Source organism: Mesoplodon densirostris, chromosome 3, assembly GCF_025265405.1.
Source record: "Mesoplodon densirostris isolate mMesDen1 chromosome 3, mMesDen1 primary haplotype, whole genome shotgun sequence".
In the NCBI taxonomy this organism is placed as follows: Eukaryota; Metazoa; Chordata; class Mammalia; order Artiodactyla; family Ziphiidae; genus Mesoplodon; species Mesoplodon densirostris.
The window spans coordinates 164,492,216-164,513,531 of NC_082663.1; the positions used below are offsets into that span (position 1 = coordinate 164,492,216).

The 21,316-nt window shown below is 42.0% G+C and overlaps 1 protein-coding gene across 1 annotated transcript in view; it reads right to left on the bottom strand.

Annotated features, from left to right (window-relative positions):
* The window catches only part of DOCK2 (dedicator of cytokinesis 2), a 412,654-nt gene that overhangs the window by 300,603 nt on the left and 90,735 nt on the right, over positions 1–21,316 (bottom strand). Inside the window, exons 24-25 of the mRNA XM_060094549.1 lie at positions 16,732–16,802; positions 14,841–14,947 (exon numbers count right to left, since the gene is read on the bottom strand). Of these exons, the coding sequence (XP_059950532.1) occupies positions 14,841–14,947; positions 16,732–16,802 (178 nt within the window). The remainder of the gene's footprint in view (positions 1–14,840; positions 14,948–16,731; positions 16,803–21,316) is intronic.

Below are 21,316 nucleotides of genomic sequence, written 5' to 3' on the forward strand. Positions count from 1 at the left end.
AACTAACTGACCTGAAGGAACCACTTAACCTTTCGGGGCCTTTTCCCCCATCCTCTGCAAAACAGATGGTGGGAAGGGAAGGGCAGGTCAATTAGTGTGTGTGTGTGTGTGTGTGCGTGTGTGTGTGTTCACTGCATTTTTAACATTTTAAAATAGACTTTATTTTTTAGAGCAGTTTGAATTCACAGCAAAATTGAACAGAAGGTACGAGTCCCCCGCACATGCCCAGCCTCCTCCACGGTCAGCATTCCTCATCACAGCCAGATCAGTTTTCCAGACACTTCTTTACACCTAGAATTTTTTGCGCAAGTCAAATTGTCTTGGATAGAGAGAGAGGGTGGGGGGAAGGGGGCGAGAGAGAGAAAGAAAGGGAAAGAGGGAGGGAGAGCAGGAGGAAGAGGGGTGGGGAGTAAAAGAGCAGCTTTTACTGCCCTTGGGGAAGGAGAAGGAGAGAGTAGCTAGCCTGGTAGATGCAGGGGGAAGGTGGCCAGCTTGCTGTACGTGTAAGGGTGACCCCTCTTCAGAGGTTCTCTGAATTGCTGCTTTTGACCATCTCTGGGCAGCGGGTTGTTAACGTCCGTTCCAGCTCAGATGTTCGATTAACCCAGTGGTGCCAAGTTCTTCAATGCACACATGCATACACAATCCTTTGGGTAACTCACAAAATGACCCACTTGCCATGAAGAGCAAGTGTTTAACAGTCTCATTTATGTTAAATAGAGCTGAGGTATCAGGAGCTGCCCCCAAAGTCTGACAAGAGTCTCTTTCTGGACTTTTGTGCCTACAATTTTGGGAGGATTGGGTAAAAGAGACAAGGGTGCGGTGTGAGCACAGCCCCAAGCTTCACCACCATTCCCATTGTTCAGATGCCTGGAGTGCAGCCAACAAATACGTTTGAGCACAAGTCTACCATCAGTCACTACACTGAATGCTGGGACATGCAGACAATTAAGTATAGAATGGACGTTAGGAGCCTGGGGTTGAATCCCAGCTTCCTGTGTAAGTCTCAACTTCAGCACCTTCAAAAAAGGAGATAATAGCACCTATAAGGTAGGGTTGACGTGCGGCTCCATGAAGAGGATGATATATAGTTCTCAGCACGTGTAGGTCCGCAAATCTCCAAATGAAAGGGACCTGATGTATCCCCTGATCCAAGTTTCTCATTTGAGAGACAAGAAAAATAAAACTCAGAGATTTATTCACTTCTAAGTTGCAACAGAAAACTGCAGAACTGAGAATTCAGGTCTCCTGAGCTCCAGTTCCACATTCTGTTCCACTATCAAATGATTACAAATAATAGTAATACTAGTAAGAGTTACCGATGACGATGATACTCCATTTATGAGTCCTCACTAAATGTCAGACCCCTCCTGGCCTCTCCCAGGCATTATCCCATGTCATTCTCACAGTAAACCAATGAGGTAAACATCCTAGATTGTTCCCATTTGACAGATGAGGAATCAGATGCTCCTAGACATGAGGTGTCGTGGTTAAGGCAGCAAAACCAGGACTTGATCCAAGTCCTTGTTCTGAACAAGTGTCCTGGGCTGTGCGTACTTCAGAAATGAGACGTCTCTCCTCAAATAATTTTACCCTCTTTAGCTAAAGCCATAATTAGAGCCTCATTTGCCTTTGGATTATTGGCTTCCCTCTTTGCTCTGGTGTCTGGTTCCTCTTGGGCAGCCGCTCCAGCCTGGAGGGTGTCACACTCAGCAAATCCACTGTGGCTGCCCAGGGCTAATGAGGGCTCTCAGTGTGGTTGCATTTAAGTGCCCGGTATTGCAGGGAAGGTCCATGCACAGACATACCCCCTACCATCAAGAATGACGGCAGGGGGCTTCCCTCGTGGCACAGTGGTTGAGAGTCTGCCTGCCGATGCAGGGGACGCGGGTTCGTGCCCCAGTCTGGGAAGATCCCACATGCCGCAGAGCGGCTCGGCCCGTGAGCCATAGCTGCTGAGCCTGCGCTCTGCAACGGGAGAGGCCACAACAGTGAGAGGCCCGCGTAATGCAAAAAAACCAAAACCAAACAAACAAAAAAGAATGCCGGCAGGGCTGTGAAAACATGTCCCTCCCAAATGGGAACATGCCGCTCCAGCTCTTTAAGAGAGGACAACATAGTCCGTTTGGCGCTGAGCCTATCACACAAGGAGAAGCCTGTGGGCGAGTGTGTGTGTGTGTGTGTGTGTGCACGGGCGTGTGCCGCGCCCCCACACGTGTGTAAAGAGGAGGAAGGGAGAATAAGAATCCTTGACAAGCACTAGAAAAGCTGGATGAGATTCATGCCCAACAGTGAAGAAACAAGGAGCACAGAGGACAACCATTTGTCTATTAAGACAATGAATTCCAGGAAGTTTTTCTTGCATAAAATTAAATGAATCCAAATGTCCCTAAATAGGAAAACAGTGAAATCAGTTATAGCCCATCTATACAGCAGAGTCCTATGAAGTCCTTAGAAATGGCATGGGAAAATGTTCCTAATGATTCTCAGTGAAAGAAGCAGATTACAAACCTGGCAAAACATTATTCCAGTTATATATAATATATGATACAAAAGAGAGGAAGAATAACAATGTTTACCTCTAAATCATGAGATCACAGGTGCTTTTATTTACTTCCAAATATTCTACAAAAACACAATATTTTTATAATACTAATTTCTATGAACAATAAACGTCATTTTTTCCAACAATGGTCCAGCATTCCCAGGGGAATGCCTGATAGAGGTTATGGTGTGGTCTGAGGCCCTCATTAGCAAGGGAGTGTGTCAGGCAAGGATGAACCCTGAGTTCTCCTAAGGCTTGAAAGGCAGTGGTCTTCAGTGAGACAGTGCTCCAGCCCTGACACTACAAGTTCTCCCCAAGAACTGTTCTCTGGAGAGGGCCTACATCATACTCACTACCCCTCAAAGTTCAGCCGACATCCTACCTCTTCTTGTCCTCAACATTCCAAAAGCACTTTCTCACTGAATTCCAATAGTAGTCATTCTTATGGGATTATTTGTAAATAACTCTATAAATTTATAATACATTTATTAAAACCCTATAAATTATTTAAAACCCTGTAAGTTATAAATTTACACCAGAGGCTGCTGTGCTGGGTCCATATGCAGATTTTATTCAGCCTGAAAATATCATTTAAAACCTAAATCAGCAGGTTTCCCATAAAAAAAAATTTGTGGGACTTCTCTCTCAAAAAAAAAAAAAAAAAAAAGAGATCGGGTAGCATTGAGCCCACATATTGACATAGATAGTAACAGTCACTTAGCATTGATTCACAGCTGTCCCATATACCCAATGACAGGGACTTTGCCCCAGTCCTCACTGCTCCATATTGCTCCCCACTCTGAGCTGAGTGTGGACTGATCATTTTCACTCTTGTTTCCTTAGTAGAAGAGAAATATTTTTCTGTATAGGGGAAATGAATGACTGACCAAATGGCACTGTGTTTTAGGGAAAAAGTGAAAGGAATCACATTTCTTTGTGAAGTGAAGAAAGTTCTTACATGTTTACTAGGCAAATGGAAAATCTGTTGTAAAAAATATAACTGAAGATGACATTAAGTGTGCTCGTGTGTGTGTATATATGCATAATATATTTGCTTAGGTTATTATATATACTATATACTATATACATAATATATATTTAATATATTTGCTTAGGTTATTATATATACTATATACTATATACATAATATATATATATATATATTTTTTTTTTTCTTTTTGTGGTATGCGGGCCTCTTACTGTTGTGGCCTCTCCCGTTGCGGAGCACAGGCTCCGGACGCGCAGGCCCAGCGGCCATGGCTCACGGGCCCAGCCGCTCCGCGGCATATGGGATCCTCCCAGACCGGGGCACGAACCCGTATCCCCTGCATCGGCAGGCGGACTCTTAACCACTGCGCCACCAGGGAGGCCCCATAATATATATTTAATATATTTGCTTAGGTTACTATATATATTATATACTATATACATAATATATATTTAATATATTTGCTTAGGTTACTATATATATTATATACTATATACATAACATATATTTAATATATTTGCTTAGGTTATTATATATATTATATACTCTATACATAATATATATTTAATATATTTGCTTAGGTTTCTATATAAAATGGCATAATAACTATCACTCTGTACCTTCATTTCTATTACCTTCATGGCCTATGTGGGCTCAAGTTTGAAGATCTTTGGGGTAAGTTTTTTCTCTCCCAACTGTAAGCTCCCTGGGGGGGCACTGAAAACTTTCTGTTCCAGATGCCATATTGCACAGCAGTTTAGAGAGTGGATGTTGAAATCAGACAGACCCCATTTGGAATCCTGGCCCTGCCATGCTACTTGATCTATGACTCTTGGCAAGTTTCCCGACCTCTCTAACCTTCAGTTTCCTCACCTGTAAAATGGGGATATTAATATCTACACTTTACAGGGATGTCATGATAATGAAATGAGCTGATGTGTGAAAAGTCTTAGCATAGTGCCTGCCACAAAATAATAGTTAAATAAATGGCGACCATGAAATTATGTATTACTGTATTTCTTTCACATTTCCCATAACACAGTGTTGCTACATTTTTAGCTTTTCAATAAATATTATTGAATTAAATCTTCAGCTGGTCTTCGATCCAACTGTATCATGGTCTTAAGGAAGCTTTCTCCTATTCTAGGAAGATGTGGAGAAAAAAAATCAGCAAAATCAAACTTAAACAGGTCAACATAAAAGTCTCTGAACATTTTAAAACCTGCCTCAGTATAATTCAAACCATCTATAACTGTAACTTCACAATGAAAACAAACAAAAAACTTGGGGTAAACACAGAACCTTTTAAAGATTTATATAAACTCTATCCTTTTATGTGTTTCCACTGTCATTCCAAAATTGGAAAAAATCCCATGGAACATGGATTGAAAGGTGTAAGAACAGCCTGATTTTGCTCTTCTCTAGTTTTAATGAGGTAAATTGTTTTTAATTGCACAAGAGTTGATTTGGTTTCCCACTAAAGAAGTAATCTGGGATTCTCTGCCCCACACTCTGCCCCCAATTAAACTGTATTCTGTAATGTCATTAAAAGCTGTTATTCTAATTATTTGAGGAGGTTCAAGAGGGATTCTTTTCTTTGATTGTATGCCAACTTTTTTTTTTAACTTCAGCCAAAAAAAAAAAAAGAGGACAGTTTAATAAATCTCTCTTGGATTTGTTCTGCAGCTTATTAAATCACTGTCTTCTCTGATTCTGGATCTGAAGGTTTCTTTCTGAGATTGAATTCTGAGATCAGTCACATCAAAAAGGCAAGAGATGTAAGGAACAGCCCCTTCTCAGATCTGCAAGTGTAGAAGGGACATTTTGGAACTGGAGGTAGCTTTGTAACACTGTAGGTGGGAGAGGCAAGCCCCTATTTGAAGAAAGATCTTCGATGCCTCCAAGTGCTCTGAGGAGAAAAATCCTAGATTCTCAAAACTCAACAGCTCTTTCTGGAAGAAAATAAATTGGCTCCAGTAAGTATATCCTTTTACCTTTTCCAGGGTTCTGAGCCTTGCTGTGTGATCTTGAGGGCATTGTGCCATTTCCCTGCATCCATTTAACCTTCTATAAAATATCCTCATTCCTCACTCCCAGCTCAGGCAGGACATTTAGAAGTGTTGGGGGCAATATATGGGAGAAGGTGTTTTTAGGTACTAAATGGTGTTAGAAAGATTCAGCAGTATTGCCATTCTCACTCAGGGAATGATTTTATAAATCAAAGATTTTCATGTTGGTAGAGCTCTGGAAAATCTTGCTCAGTCTCATGATTTTATAGTCGTTCTACAGAGCTTAAGTGACTTGCCGAAGATCACACAACTGTGCAGTAAATGAGATAATGTACATCAGTGTTTGTCGCAGTGCCTGGTGTATAATAAGCACTCAGTAAACCTCACCTACAGTTGCTACTGCTGACATTATTGTTGTTGCTATTATTCAGGTCTCCTTACTCTCGGTTCAGTGCTCTTTCTATCAGATACATACAGAAATTACAAGAAGCTTGCCCCATGGGCCCAAGAAATTTCTTGCTATAAGAAAAATGATCATTCCAAGAAACCATCTCATTTTTTTCATAACTGAGAAGGTCCAAAACCTGGAGAAGTGTTATTTCTTGGCACATAGTTCCCAGGATGCTAACATAACACAGGAGCCTAATTTGGGGTCTTGCTTGAGAGGGAGAGGCTATCCCTTTCTCCTGACCCTTCTGACCCTTCCACCCACAAGTAACACAGAGAAACTGCACACTGTGGACCAGGGATTGAATCCAGGCTCCAGCAACCCTGCCCTCAAGTCCCCAGGGAAGAGCAATGTCCTGGAAATGGAAAATGACACTGACTTGGAGAAAGGAAAGACTGCCCAACACTTGAAACTAGGAACGCTATGTGGCCAAATGGCAAAAAAGACAAAATCAGACTCCTACCTCACACCATACATAAAACATAAGCTCTATAGGTTGATTAAAGACTTGTGTATCAAAAACAAAACTATGAAATTCTTAGGAAAAATATAAATGAAAATCTTTCAGACTTTGGTATTGAGAAAGATTTCTTAAAGATGACACAAAAAGATTTGACTGTTAAGAAGATGGATAGGGCTTCCCTGGTGGCGCAGTGGTTGAGAGTCCGCCTGCCGATGCGGGGGACACGGGTTCGTGCCCCGGTCCCGGAGGATCCCACATGCCGCGGAGCGGCTGGGCCCGCGAGCCATGGCCGCGGAGCCTGTGTGTCCGGAGCCTGTGCTCCGCAACGGGAGAGGCCACAGCAGTGAGAGGCCCGCGTACAGCAAAAAAAAAAAAAAAAAAAGAAGATGGATAAATCTGTACAAAGAGTAAGAAATGAAAAAAATACATCTTAAGTAAAATGAAAAGACAAGCTGTAAGTGGGAAGAAGATTCTCATAATACATAAAATCAGCAAAACATGAGTATGAAGAATATATAAAATATCCTGCAAGTTAATAAGAGAAATACAACCAACCCAAAAGAAAAATGGACAAAAGTCATGGACAGACATATCACAGACGTGAAACACAAGTGACAAAGAAACACAAGGAAAGATTTTCAGTGTCACTGGTGATCAAGAAACTGCAAATCAAGACAGTGATGACATATGTTACACCCATTTTATTGGCCAATTTTTAAATTGGGACAATATCAAGTGTTGACGAGAATGTAGATCCACATAATCTCTCATCCATTGTTGCTGAGAGAGCAAATTAGTGCAACCACCTTTGGAAACCCATTTAGCAGTATCTCCTAAAGTGAAATATTCAGATCTCCCATGACCAAGCAAATCTACTGGTAGTTATATGCCCCACAGAGACTCTTGAACATGTACAAAAAGAGACATGTACAAGAATATTCTTAGCAGCAATGCTTACAATTAAAAAAAAAAAAAATCCGAAACAACCCAAGTGCCTAAAATTGAAAGCATGAGTGAATAAACTATGGCTTATTCACACAATATAATTTTCTACACTCATCAAAAAAATGAACTCCAACAGTTTGTAATATGAATGAATTTTAGTATAATATTATGTGAAAAAAGTAAGTCCCTTCAAATTACTCATAGTTCAATACCCTTCTTTATAAAGCTAAAATAACCAAAACACGAGAAATATGTATAGATGCAGTAACACTGCATTAAAGCAGTGGAATGATTAATAAGAGATTCAAGAATGGGTTACCTTAGGTGGGGAAAGACACACATAGTTACAGGTAGTTGACTGTTCAGTTTCTAGTTTTTGGTTTGGGTGGTGAATGCAAGGATGTTTAATTTATTATTAAAAATAACTAACTAAATATGTTAATAAATAAAAGCAAGCCCTTGTGTGGACCAGTGATGAGCTAACTTATGAATTGAGAACTATGACAACCCCTGTTCTCTACAACTGAGGTCCCATCTTCCCTTTTCCTTTTTTTAAAGGGGCACTGGCCACTGAATAATGGTATATTGTACTGCCCAGGTGCACAGACTAGTTTCTGAGAGTGGATATCAGTGAGGCCCTAGGCAGACTAGGCACATAAAGAAATAATATATATCCCTTATCCGTAAGGAGTTCTCTCCATCAGCAATAGATAGTCGCATCAACAGACAATGAGAGAGAGAAATGCCAAGTATCAGGGTGAGGTCTCTGCCATGTGTTGTGGGATCTGCTCCTTTGCTGTACTGCTCTCCTTCCCCCACTCAGGCTCTAGGAGCTCCGCTTGCCAACTAGACAGGGTCAGTCAGGGGGCCACCTGCATCAGAATCCCCTTGGAAGGCGGATACCATGCACATCCCTGGCCCCTCCCCAGATCTGCAGTGTCAGAATCTTTGGGGTAGGGTCCAGGATTCTGCAATTTTAGCAAACTTCCCAGATGCACTTAAGGTCTGAGAAATCTTCCCCTCAGAGATTCTACGTCTTGCTTTATCCCCTTTGAGAATCCAGGATAATATTTTGAATGTGCTACTCTCTACTGTCACACTTCCCCCCATTGGTCAAGAACCCTGGCAGCCATGCCATTTTTATAGCCTCTGGGAAGAGAGATGAGGAAGGCTTCCTCAGAAAAGAAGATATTATAGAGCAAAAAGGTAGCGGCCCCTGAAGCCACAAGACATGTGTGTCCCAACATGCCCCCATTGGGTTAAAGTCCCAAAGAGAGATATTTTAGATAGGTTGTGGGAAAAGGCAAAAGCAGAGTCTCTCTTCCCTTTCCTAATTGGGTCCCTGGGACCTGGTCCCAGACACTATTTTGGAGAGGGAAGGGGAACTATTTTGAACCAGAAAGACTTGTTAAATCTGAAGCCACAAGATGTCATTGACTGAAAATTTTAAGTTGCCACAGTACAAAGTGAGGTGGAGACTCAAAAAGATTAGATTAGATTTAGAACAAAAAAAACCCAAGAAGCTTCATCATCTTTGCACATTGAGTGTGGTACAGAAATTTGCAAACTGGCACCAGCTGTATCCACACTACCACCCCAGGGCCTGTCCTGCAGCAGGGACTAAGTAAATGCGGAATGGGACTAGGCTGAGATGCCTGAGACATCAGGGAAGACGCACTGCACACTTGACCTCGGGCCAGGGTCTTAAAGGGATGAGTGGAAGTTACTAGTTAATGTGTCTAGGGGTGGGAGTAGGGAATGGGGCGGGGGGGTGCTGCAGTAGAAGGTATTCCAGGCAGAATTCACGAAGAAAAGAATTGTGGAAGGTCATGTATGGTGCCAGGAGAGATGAGGAGCCAGCCAGGAGCCTAGAACATGTCCTCGGAGGAAGAGGACTTGTTCCTTTACCGCCTTGTCTTTCACAGCAGTCTTAGTACCCAGCCTGATGTGGACATCCCAAGTCCCAGGCAGCCTGCTTATACCACTTCTCACTGCAGGAAAGCTGTGCTTTAAAAACCTGCAGTGACATAGCAACCACTGGCATCTAGGGTCCCATCTCCTGCCCAAGCAAAGGTCCCCGTACACAGCTGTCAGAGAGTTGCCCAGTATTTGGAACAGGGGCAGAGAGTGAGGAAGGAAGAAAAAAATCTCTCAGGAGGAACAATGTGGCACTTTTTTCTAACTGGAGAAGGAAGCATTTTCAACAAGAAAATAAACATATCTTCTTTCTATTCATTATAAGAACAAAGCATGGTGTAGTGGAAAGAACAGGAGTTTTGTTATTCAAAGGACTTGTATTCCAAATCCAGCTCCACCACTGCTACCTATGGGTAGCAGAGATGGTCATCAAATATTCTATGCATTGCCCTTCAGTTCCCAGATTCCCTTGCAGCTAGGCTGGGAACACGTGATGGGGTCTGGCCAGTGGACTGGGGGTGGAATCTCTGGGTGTCACTTTCAGGCTGAGGTAGTTGAAAGTGGTTGTACTTCGTTCCTCGCTCTCTTCCCTGCTGCAAAGAGGCCATGGGTACAAGCTGGCATAGCTTCACAAGGGACAAAAGGTGTCCGACCTTCCTGACCTTTATCAGACTTTGCACAAGAGAGAAATAAACCTTTACATGGTTAAACCACTGATATTTGGAGGTTGATTTGTTACCCCAGAATCACATAGCCAAATACACTAATGCGCTAATACATTGTAATATAACCCTTGGTCTCATTGGGATGAAAGTTACTTGACACTCTAGGCCTTGCTTTTCCCATCTATAAGATGAGAATAATTATACCTACGTAATTGGGTTGTAAGAATTTACTATATGTTTATGTCCTATATAGCAAATAATATATAGCTGGCATTTAATAAATGTCTCTTCCTTTAAGATGCAGTTGATGTAATTGTTATTCCTGTGGTTATTACTGCTATACAGTGGATACAATAAATGTCTTTAAATAAGCAGCAACTGTGTCAGGCACTCTACTAGTTGTTTTACATGCATGATCTCATTTTTGTAGCTAAAGAAACCAAGCCTCAAAGAGGTTACTTGTTCAAAGGAACACAGAGCTAGTAAGTGATCAAGTCCGGATCAGAAACAGGGATTTCCTAAACCAAAAGTCCATACTCTAATGGCAACATTCCTACTCACATTTTATAGATGTGGAACCCCAGAGGCTCATACATGTTACATAAGTTCACCAAGCAAAGCAATAACTGTTAGAATGAGAGGACTTTTCTCTATTCCAGACCAGTGTTGCAATGATGGGATGATTAGAAAAGATAATCCCCCGCTAGGGCACTGGACAGTGATGTCCGTGCCCCCTCACACCACAGAGGCCTAGCCCACTGTGAACTGAGGTCCTAGCAGATCCAGATACTGTGGGCAACAGATAAGAAGAGGGGGAAAGAAGGAAACTACATCCTGATAAAAGGAAAACTGGATGCCTTGTGTTCAGAGAACCGCTTCTCAACAAAGTTTCCAAAGAAAATGCCGCTAGCTGAAAATAAACATCGAAAGAGTTTCCAAATCTCTGTCAGATCTCTGTCTCTGTCTTTGTCTCTCTCTCTTTCTCTGTCTCCCTGTTGGTCCCTCTCTCTGTGTGTCTCTCTCTGTTTCTCTCTCTCTCTGTCTTCCCCCCGCCCCCTGTTTGTTTTGGAAGTCGAGAAAAGTGAGCAGTGTGGATCCTAAAGCAGTTTACACTGAACCAGATGGCACATGTGATTAGCATCAGCCTAAAAAGACACATTACTTAGAGATTAGGTTCTAAGTAGGGACAAATCTGTTCCAAGGGAACAGAAGGTTTGGTTTTCTCGCAGACTCCCCTCAAGAGCTTCCTCGGGGCATACCTATTCATCGCTTCTCCCATCATCACCACCAGGCAAGCCTGAGCTTGGGCTGGGGAAAACAGGAAATTCGTCTCCATAGATGTCCCAGTTCTCCTCCCGCTGAACCCGGAAGTCATTCACACGGGGCAAGCCACTCCCTGCGGGACCTCAGCTGCTGGTGACCCCTGACTCCCTCATACCCCAGGCGAACAAGTCACATTATGCCACTGAGTCTGCACAAAAACCCAATGAGACTCGTTCTGTGGTTATTCCCACTTTACAGCTGAGGAAATTGAGACGTATAAGGATTAAGTACTTTACTCAGGATCACAGGTCAAGTAAAAGTTGAGGCGAATGGAGGCTAATTGCCTCCATGAAAGAAGAAAGAATTAAAAAGTGTGTGTGTGTGTGTGTGTGTGTGTGTGTGTTTTAAAAGAGCCCCAAGGAGCAAACCATCCTAGAGGATGTCTGTCAAGTGTCCCAAACTATGTAACTATATTGAGGCCCGCAGCAAGGTAAACAATGAGGTGAGAAACCACAAACATCTCACCCTGACCTGTTCTTCTGGGCTCACATCGCACAGGCCCTATGCAAAAACACTCTAGGGAAATGAAATAAAAATTGGAAAAACCATTCAAAGCAGGAATGGGACATGGATACAGACCAAGGCCTATTTGTTCCTTAAGTCCTGTGCTTCTCAGACCCTGGAGAAAAACACACAGCTTTCAGGAAAACAAGGAAGCTTAGCTTAGGGTTACGTGCAACTATCAACTATGAGGGGATGCCCTTATTGCAAAGAACCTGAAGGTTAGGGCAGAAGTCGGGAAAATGAAAGGAGCAGCAGAAATAATAACCACAACACCAGCAATAACAGTGATCACTTAGTATGGGATATTATATTGCTCTGATAAGCACTTTAAATGCACTGTTGGTCTCATCATCCCACACAACAACCTTCTAAGACAGACATTTCTATCATTTTTCCCATTTTACAGATGAGCTTACTGAGGATCAGAGAGGTTAAGTAAATTGCCCATGGTCACCCAGCTGAAAAGGGGCTAAACTAGGAATCCAACCCAAGAACCAGTGCCCTTAACCAGTAAAACTTTCTCCCCCTTCTGCATAGGACCCTCCTGAAGAGAGGCCAATAGGATAGTCTGCCAACATTTCGGAAAGTGCTTAAAAGCCTTCTGGTTCCTCTGCTTGATGTCAATACAAGTGTTCAAGGCTGTGAGTACAAGCTAATGTCACCGACAATACTCCAGGCAATTTGCACATCTGGCAGTTAGATAAGTGCAGACTTAAAGCAAACTGCATCCCTGAGGCACAGGACAATTCACAGGGAGAACAACAGAAGGGATTTCATTATAACTCAGACTTGGCCAAGGAATCAAACTCACCTTATTTCAGGGTATAAAGGAGACACTCACCCAAGAGCCCCAGACACCCAGTAAGTTCGTGCGTATGAACTCAGATTGTATTCACTTGGAACTTGAGGATTTAAGGAGAAGGCTGAGCTGATGTTTCCCTTGGGGTGTTTTTTTAATTTGTTTTTTTAATTGAAGTATAGTTGATTTACAATGTTGTGTTAGTTTCAGATGTACAGCAAAGTGATTCCGTTATACATACATACATATATATATATATATACATATATATATATATACACACATATATATATAGATAGATATATGTGTGTGTGTGTATATATATATATGTATATATATATATATATATATATATATTCTTTTTCAGATTCTTTTCCTCTTTTGGGTTACTTTTGTAAGAGGGTTCACTTAGCAAATAAATAGTGGGAGAAGAATTACCTTTAAGCTGTGCATAAGAGCATACTGCTTTCACACATGAACCAAGGATGGATAGACTAATTATACATTGCAGCCTCTTTAAAATGGGTCCCCAAAGGGCTCTCTGTTCACCTACTTCTAGTCTCTGTACGTATGTAAAGGTAAGAATTTTGCATTTTTTTGTAACTGTGTACAACACTGGGGCTGGCCTTCTATCAATTAATATTAATCAGAGGGTTTTTACTGAATCTGAAACTCAAAGACGCAGCAGGACTGGTGAGCAGCAGCTGTCTGGCCTGCCCTGTGATTATGCTAACCCTCAGAGGCCACCGTCAGCCCAGGAGATGTGACTCCAGTAAGGGAATCACTCCTACGTCGACCAGGCTGGAATTGACACCGCATGCCCAATCCAGGATCGCGCTAACACTCCATCTGGCCTCGATGCTGAGCTGGGCCCCTGACGATGACTGCCGCTCTGAACAATGAAAGGGAGCCAAGCAGCCCTTGCTCTCTGCTGCCTGCTCAGCACCACATGCAGCAAGAGTCGCCCTTGCCACGCCCCTAGGATGGGACTCACTTCACTTCTACAGTGACACCACCTGCAATCCAGGAAGGGACTGCCAGGGCAGGAAGGGGCAGGCACATTTCAAAGTTTTCAGAGTGAGGGTAATGTATTCCGACGTGGAAATCAGAAGGTGAAAACCGAGGAAGGCTCACTTAAAAAACCCCAGTAATACAAGGCATACAGCAAGACTTAACCAGGATTAGTTTCTAATCACCTTACACAAACAACCTTGCACAAACAAACCATGTATATATACTACATTAATCTGCTGTCATACATCTGTCTAAATGGTCAGGAAACTCCAGGCATGAATGTAAAATCACAAGAACACTTTTCTTCCCTTGGCCTTCTGCTAACTTTAATTCCATGGGATGGGATTCAGACAGCACTTCTGGATGCACCATGTTAACCAGACATTAGGGGAGAAAATCTTTACAGTGAAGTGGTTCCTGAATCTTTAATACATAAATATTCAAGCTTCATTCTGAATAAATCCCGGGTGGGTGATGACTGATCCTCTGCTTTCTAAGACTTCTTATTTCTTGCACAGTTTGCTTCTCACAGAGAGGAGTGATGTAGGAAATGGTGAATATTGACATTTAAGTCCTACCTGCTCGTAGTTGGAGGACGTGTGGCCATCCAGCCCACTGATCTCAAAAACAGGGAACCGCAAGGCTCTTGACTGTGGGATGCTGGCTGGGGACTGGTGGTTACCAGAGATCAGTTTGGGTGAGCAGAAGCTCTGACCACAACCATTGCCCAAGTCCACTGTCATTTCCTGCTCTCCAGGAAATACCGTTACGTGAAGAAAGGCAACGTCCAGAGCAGTTGTACAACATGCTACTCTGAGAGTAGTAATAAAAGACCAGGGGAGAATATATAGTAAATGTGTGTTTGCTTGCTTATATAGTGCGTGCCCCTGGAAGCAAACACAACAGGAGGCTGAAGCCACCGGTGCCCCTGTGAAGGGATCAGACCTTTGCCTACTCCTCACATAGAGTAAAAACCTCACAGCAAAATGACTCCAAATTTAGCCTCTCAGTAAACTTTCTCAGGAAAAACAAATAGTTCAGCCTATGTTTTCCTTAAATTAGTTTAGATTCTGCTATCTAAGTTGTTAGCTACTTTCTGCTTTTCCCCTTCATTCAGACCAAGGGAGTTGTTAGAGAAGAAACATTTCCTAACTGCGCAGCATGTGATGAGTACGTGGGGTTTCTGGCACCCCCAACCGGCCAGGATGCTTTGCACTCACCTTGCTTTTTAAAGAGGTTGCTCTGGACTATCTCATTCATGGACTGGACTTTCTGCTTCTGGAGTTTCTCAGGAGGGATGCAGGTATAGAACTCATAGAGGAGTTGGCTAAGGGCAGGAAAAACCAGAGCACGCAGAGCTCGTTAAACCAATGTCTGCCACCTCCTGGCACTTACAGTCTGTCCATCCCCAGCCTGCCAGCTCTGCGGGGGCAGAAACAATGTACCTCTTGCTCCCTTCGCCCCCCATCTCCATGCATGATAAGCCTTCAGTAAGTATGCATAGTTGGTCTTGGTGTTGAATACTGACAGCGTTCAAAGAGATGTGGAAATCTGAAAACAGTATCAAGAAACCCAACCACTTACTGTGTGTATCAGGCACATGTTTTGCACTTGACATCCACTGTGCCATTTAAGCCTCACAATTCTATGATGTAGATCCAATGCTTATCTCAATTTTACAAGTGGGAAATGTAAGGTTTATAAAGGTTAACTAACTTTCCCAAAGTTACACAGCTAGGGAGGGTCAAAGAAACAAGGGTTCAAAACCAGATTCTAATTTCATTGCCATGCCGTTTTATTCCCTAATGTTTTATGCTTAGTAATGTTTTATGATAAATCTTAAGATCAAAAAAGGTCCTTAATTTTTAAAAAAACTCTGAAAAGTTGTGGGTTAGAACCAGTTTGGGATATGAAAAAGGAGATAGCTCTTTCCAAATAGAGTGAAAATAAAAATACCACTGAAACAAAATTACAGCTCCTGTCAGCTTTCCAAAATAAGCTCATTGTGTTTATTCATTCTTTCAAATCCTTATGAAGCATCTACTTAATATGTGACAGGCAATGTGCAGGGCAGTGGGATATAATAGGAACAGACTTGGTCCCAACTGGCATGGAACTTACATTCTCATGGAGGTCAACGTACAACACAAAAGCAAGCAAATCAATACAAGGCCATAGATGCAATGAAGGAAATGAATAGGGAGTTGTGTCAGAGAGTAATGGTGCAGGGGTTGAGGGAGGAATATAATTTATTTACAATGCTCAGAGGTAGCTTCTCCAAGAAGGTAACATTTAGCTTGAGACCAGAAGAATGAGAAGAAGCCAGAAGAAATCTTCATATGAACAGTGGATAAACTGATGAGAGCTGAATAAAGTTTGGAATGCACTGAAAAGAACTGTGCCCATGTTTATTTCTTAGTTTTGATAGCTATGCTGTAGTTATCTAAAATGTGAACATTAAGGGGAGCTGAGTGAAAAGTATGCAGGAACTCTCTATACACTATCTCTGCAGCGCTTTTCCAAATCTAAAAGTATTGCAATATAAAAAGTTTTTAAAATCTTCTAGAGGTTATCTTGGAACTTAAGTGAATTTAGGAAAAAGAGGAAAAGGGCGTATCTGGCTCAGATGCCCCTATTCTAAGAGCATAAGCACAGTAAGATAATGTGTTCCTCCCATGAGAGGAATGGGGTGAAGAAGGAGAGAGCAAAGGGGAGCCCATCTCATTATCCCATTACGTGTCCATAGGTTATTCTCCATTTGTAACTACAGGGCTTACAGAGCAAAGACTGGAACCCCAAAATAACCTTCAAGCCCAGGTGAAATGGAGACATTTACACCAAACATCAGTTTTTTCACCTACATGTTCATATTCTGCATCACTGATATTGTCAAAGAAGGATGTTTACTTTATAGTTGGTTTTCACCAAACCTGACACAACCCAATGAAACTGTAAAAATCCCACACCAATATCCCTGCAGGAAGCTCTGACCATGTGTCCTCCCTGTCCCCACGCTGAGTGCCCGTCTGGAATTCTCCACAAGAGCTCTCCTCTCCCTCTGAATCCCTGGCTTGACAACAGAGCCCAGGAAAGTACACACCATAAGCTCACCTGAGTAACTTTGCATCAAAGACGGTTTCCACATCATAGAGGACAGATGGGATGTATTTCAAAGCTGCCACCTAGGTAGAAAGTGAAATAGACATGAGCGGTGCCCACGGCCAACAACTCTGCCTGGTGGTGAGAATACTTTGCAACATAACACAGATCAAGGGAAAATGATCCTGAATCCTGGGCACTGCTACAGTGATTTAGACTCTGCATGTAGATTGAAACACCAGGTGTACTTCTTTCAAAAGTTTCTTCTGTCTTCAGGGGAGCAGAAATGTAGAGTGGAGCCATCAAAACCTTTGAGGTTATGCACACTTAGTCAAATCCTGGGTCTGCCCCTTAGTGGCCAGGTGACTTTGGACAAAACACTTAACCTCTCTGATGTCTCAATTTCCTTATCTATAAGATAGAGGAAATAATGTCTGTTTTGCAGGATTGTAGAGATTCAAAATAATAGAAATGTGGCATCCAGCAGAGAGCCAGACGTATGTGTGTGCTCAGTAAAGGGTAACTTCCATCTTCATTGGAAGGTGGTATGCTTGAATTCTTTTGTTGGTGGCAAGGATGACACGGACTGAGTTATTTCTATTTTTCCTCCCGGGCCAATGTGTGAACAATTGTCAGCATGTTTTGGTCCACTAGCTGGGTTAGGAAAACTGGGCACTGTGGTGGATTGTATCTGTCCTCTGTGCAAGATAACTGATACATCCAGAGGTGGGAAAAAGACCCAGGCCCTTGCAAAACAGCACCATTTGCTAAACAGCAGAGTAGACCGTAATTTCCACAGGAGGAGTTGTAAGTCACATAGTTGGAAAATAATGTTTAAAAATCTGGTAGATGTATCCATTTTATGTTTTCTTTTTATTTTTCTGTATATTCTAAGTGTTCTATAGTCAACAAGTATCATCCTTTTACAAACAGACCAAAATTAAAATAGAGAAAATTCTTTTTTTAGAGAAAATCTTATCCTAGCCATATACAGTTACACTTGTTAGTTAATATAAACAACAATTATGACTATCCTCTGAGGATGTTCAGTGGAGCAGACACCATGCTGTTAGATTATTTTGCTAAACCTTATTTCAGCCTACAAGGGATACACTCTTTTCACAGATCAGGAACCACTAGGTCATCAAGATTCAATAACTAACTAGGTCACAAAGTTAGCAAGTGGCAGAGCCAGGATTCAAAATCAGTTAGGCTACTTACAGAGCCACTCCTTGGAACCCTCAAATAGCACTGTGTTTCTCCATGCCTCCATGCTTTTTTTTCTTGTTAGTTATGATTTTTACAAGTCAGTATTGTATGTTTGATATTAAAAACTTCATACAAGTATTAGGGTGAAAATTGTCCCTGAAGTCCCACATCTCCGCCTCAGCCCCAATCCCTGCTCCTCAGAAGGGATCACTGTCAATACTGTGGTGAGTCCCAACTGTTTTCTGTGCGTGAACAAGTATGTGTTTGTGTGTGTGTGCATGCATGTGCATGTGCACATCTATGTGTGTGATTATACAGTTCTGTAACTTGCTTTTTGCACTTAACCATGTTATCACCAGTATTTCTGCACATCACTTCATAGAGTGCACTCTTCATTTCTAATCTCTGCACAGCAATGCTCACACGGGTACACCAAATCCTCCTTACTGATGGACTCCATGCTATCTTTAGTTTCTCTTTATTATAAAATAAGTGGTAAGAAGCTATTAAAACATACATCTGTGTATCTGTGAGAATCCCTGTGTGATGGATGGGCTGCTTGAAGAGAAATTAGTGTGTAAAATGTATGTACACATATGCAAATGTACATACAAACGTATACACATACATTGTAGGAGATAATGTCATATTAACTTAGAAAGAAGCAGTAATCAATTTCCTTCTACTCCTTTCCCTATAACCTTGCTAATACTAGTATACAAATCTGTCTCATTGTGAGACATAATTTGCAAACTGTAATCTGTGAATTTTTGGATCTAGTCCAGGTGGGCACCTTTCCTATACTTATTGAACAACTGTATTTACTATATATAGCTTGTTTATATTCTTTCCTCATTTTTCTTTTGGGTGATTTCTTTTCTTATTGGTGTGGAATTCTTTATATATCATTAATATTAAGCCCTTTGCACAGCTACATGTAAAAGAATGAAATTAGAACACTCCCTAACACCATACACCAAAATAAACTCAAAATGGATTAAAGACCTAAATGTAAGACCAGACACTATCAAACTTCTTAGAGGAAAACATAGGCAGAACACTCTATGACATAAATCACAGCAAGATCCTTTTTGACCCACCTCCTAGAGAAACGGAAATAAAAACAAAAATAAACAAATGGGACCTAATGAAACTTAAAAGCTTTTGCACAGCAAAGGAAAATATAAACAAGACAAAAAGACAACCCTCAGAATGGGAGAAAATATTTGTAAATGAGGCAACTGACAAAGGATTAATCTTCAAAATTTACAAGCAGCTCATGCAGCTCAATATAAAAAAAACAAGCAACCCAATCCAAAAATGGGCAGAAGACCTAAATAGACATTTCTCCAAAGAAGATATACAGATTGCCAACAAACACATGAAAGGATGCTCAACATCATTAATCATTAGAGAAATGCAAATCAAAACTACAATGAGATATCATCTTACACCAGTCAGGATGGCCATCATCAAAAAATCTACAAACAATAAATGCTGGAGAGGGTGTGGAGAAAAGGGAACCCTCTTGCACGGTTGGTAGGAATGTAAACTGATACAGCCACTACGGAGAACAGTATGGAGGTTCCGTAAAAAACTAAAAATAGAACTACCATACAACCCAGCAATCCCACTGCTGGGCATATACCCTGAGAAAACCATAATTCAAAAAGAGTCATGTACCACAACGTTCATTGCAGCACTATTTACAATAGCCAGGACATGGAAGCAACCTAAGTGTCCATCGACAGATGAATGGATAAAGAAGATGTGGCACAGATATACAATGGAATATTACTCAGCCATAAAAAGAAACGAAGTTGAGTTATCTGTAGTGAGGTGGATGGACCTAGAGTCTGTCCTACAGAGTGAAGTAAGTCAGAAAGAGAAAAACAAATATCGTATGCTGACACATACATATGGAATCTAAAAAAAAGAAAAAAAAATGGTTCTGAAGAACCTAGGGGCAGGACAGGAATAAAGATGCAGACATAGAGAATGGACTTGAGGACATGGGGAGGGAGAAGGGTAAGCTGGGATGAAGTGAGAGAGTGGCATGGACATATATACACTAACAAACGTAAAATAGAAAGCTAGTGGGAAGCAGCCGCATAGCACAGGGAGATCAGCTCGGTGCTCTGTGTCCACCTAGAGGGGTGGGATAGGGAGGGTGGGAGGGAGACGCAAGAGGGAGGAGATATGGGGATATATGTATACACTGTGCTGATTCACTTTGTTATACAGCAGCAACTAACACACCATTGTAAAGCAATTATACTCCAATAAAGATGTTAAAAAAAATTAAGCCTTTTGCAGTAACACACTTTGCAAGAATTTTCTCTTGCTTGTCCTCTAGTTTGCCTGTTGCGTGTCGTTTAGCTTCGTCTATCGTGTCTCTCATCGCACGGCAGGATTTTAATTTGTATGTTGTCAGATGTGTCAGGCCTTTTCTTTACATTATTGGATTTTGTGTCCAGAGATTTATTCTTTATTTTTTCAAATCAAGGTGGCAAGAGATAACAAGATTCCACAGTGAATGCTTCTAAAACTAGGGTCTATTGGGACACCCTTTTCCCATAGGATGATGTTAGGTATTCTGTGGCGGGAAGTGGGGGGTAAGGATTTGCAATCAAATAATTAGGGGAAAGTTTGATTTAAGCAAAGACAGACCAGTAAGGTGTTTTTGGAGGGGTTTTTTGGTAGAACTTTTCAGAATTTTAATATGCTAAGATGCATTATGACATTCTTCCAGGCAACTATAGTATACAGTACATTCCAGCCTAGTTGGTCAGGCCATCTGTAACAGGAAACATCAAGATGTGGCAAAAGCAGATGCCTGCAGGGCTGGGAAAGCAGCAGAAAGAGTGAAATGAGAAGAGCACAGGCCAGTGGGAAGTGAGGAGGTATGTGGAACCCACACTCTGTCTAAAGAATGAGCCATTCTTGTTCACTTGTTTTAACACTGTGCTAGCCAGATCAAACACACCTGCAGGCTGCACTTCTCCCGTGGGCCGCCAGCTTACAGCCCCTACATTCTAAAGAGACATCATACGCTGAGGCACACGCCCTGATAAAAGCCCATCTAAGCATTCTAGCAAACTGCTCCTTCCTTCACTCTTAGGCTGAGAAACATAGAGCTCTGGGCCCACAGGACCTGGGGCGGGGGTCTGGGGGGAATCCCAGTGCTCCACCCAGCACTTGCATGCTCCGAGGCCCATTTCTTCACCCCCTGAGCCTCAGCATCTTCATGTGGGGCAGAGAGGAATGATGCAAAATAAAGTATATCTTGTAGCTACTGTAATGCCCAGCATGCAGCAGGCCCCCAGAAGTGCGTGTGCTGGATCTCTCCTTATCTCATCTCTCTGACACCAGCCCTCATTTACCCAGC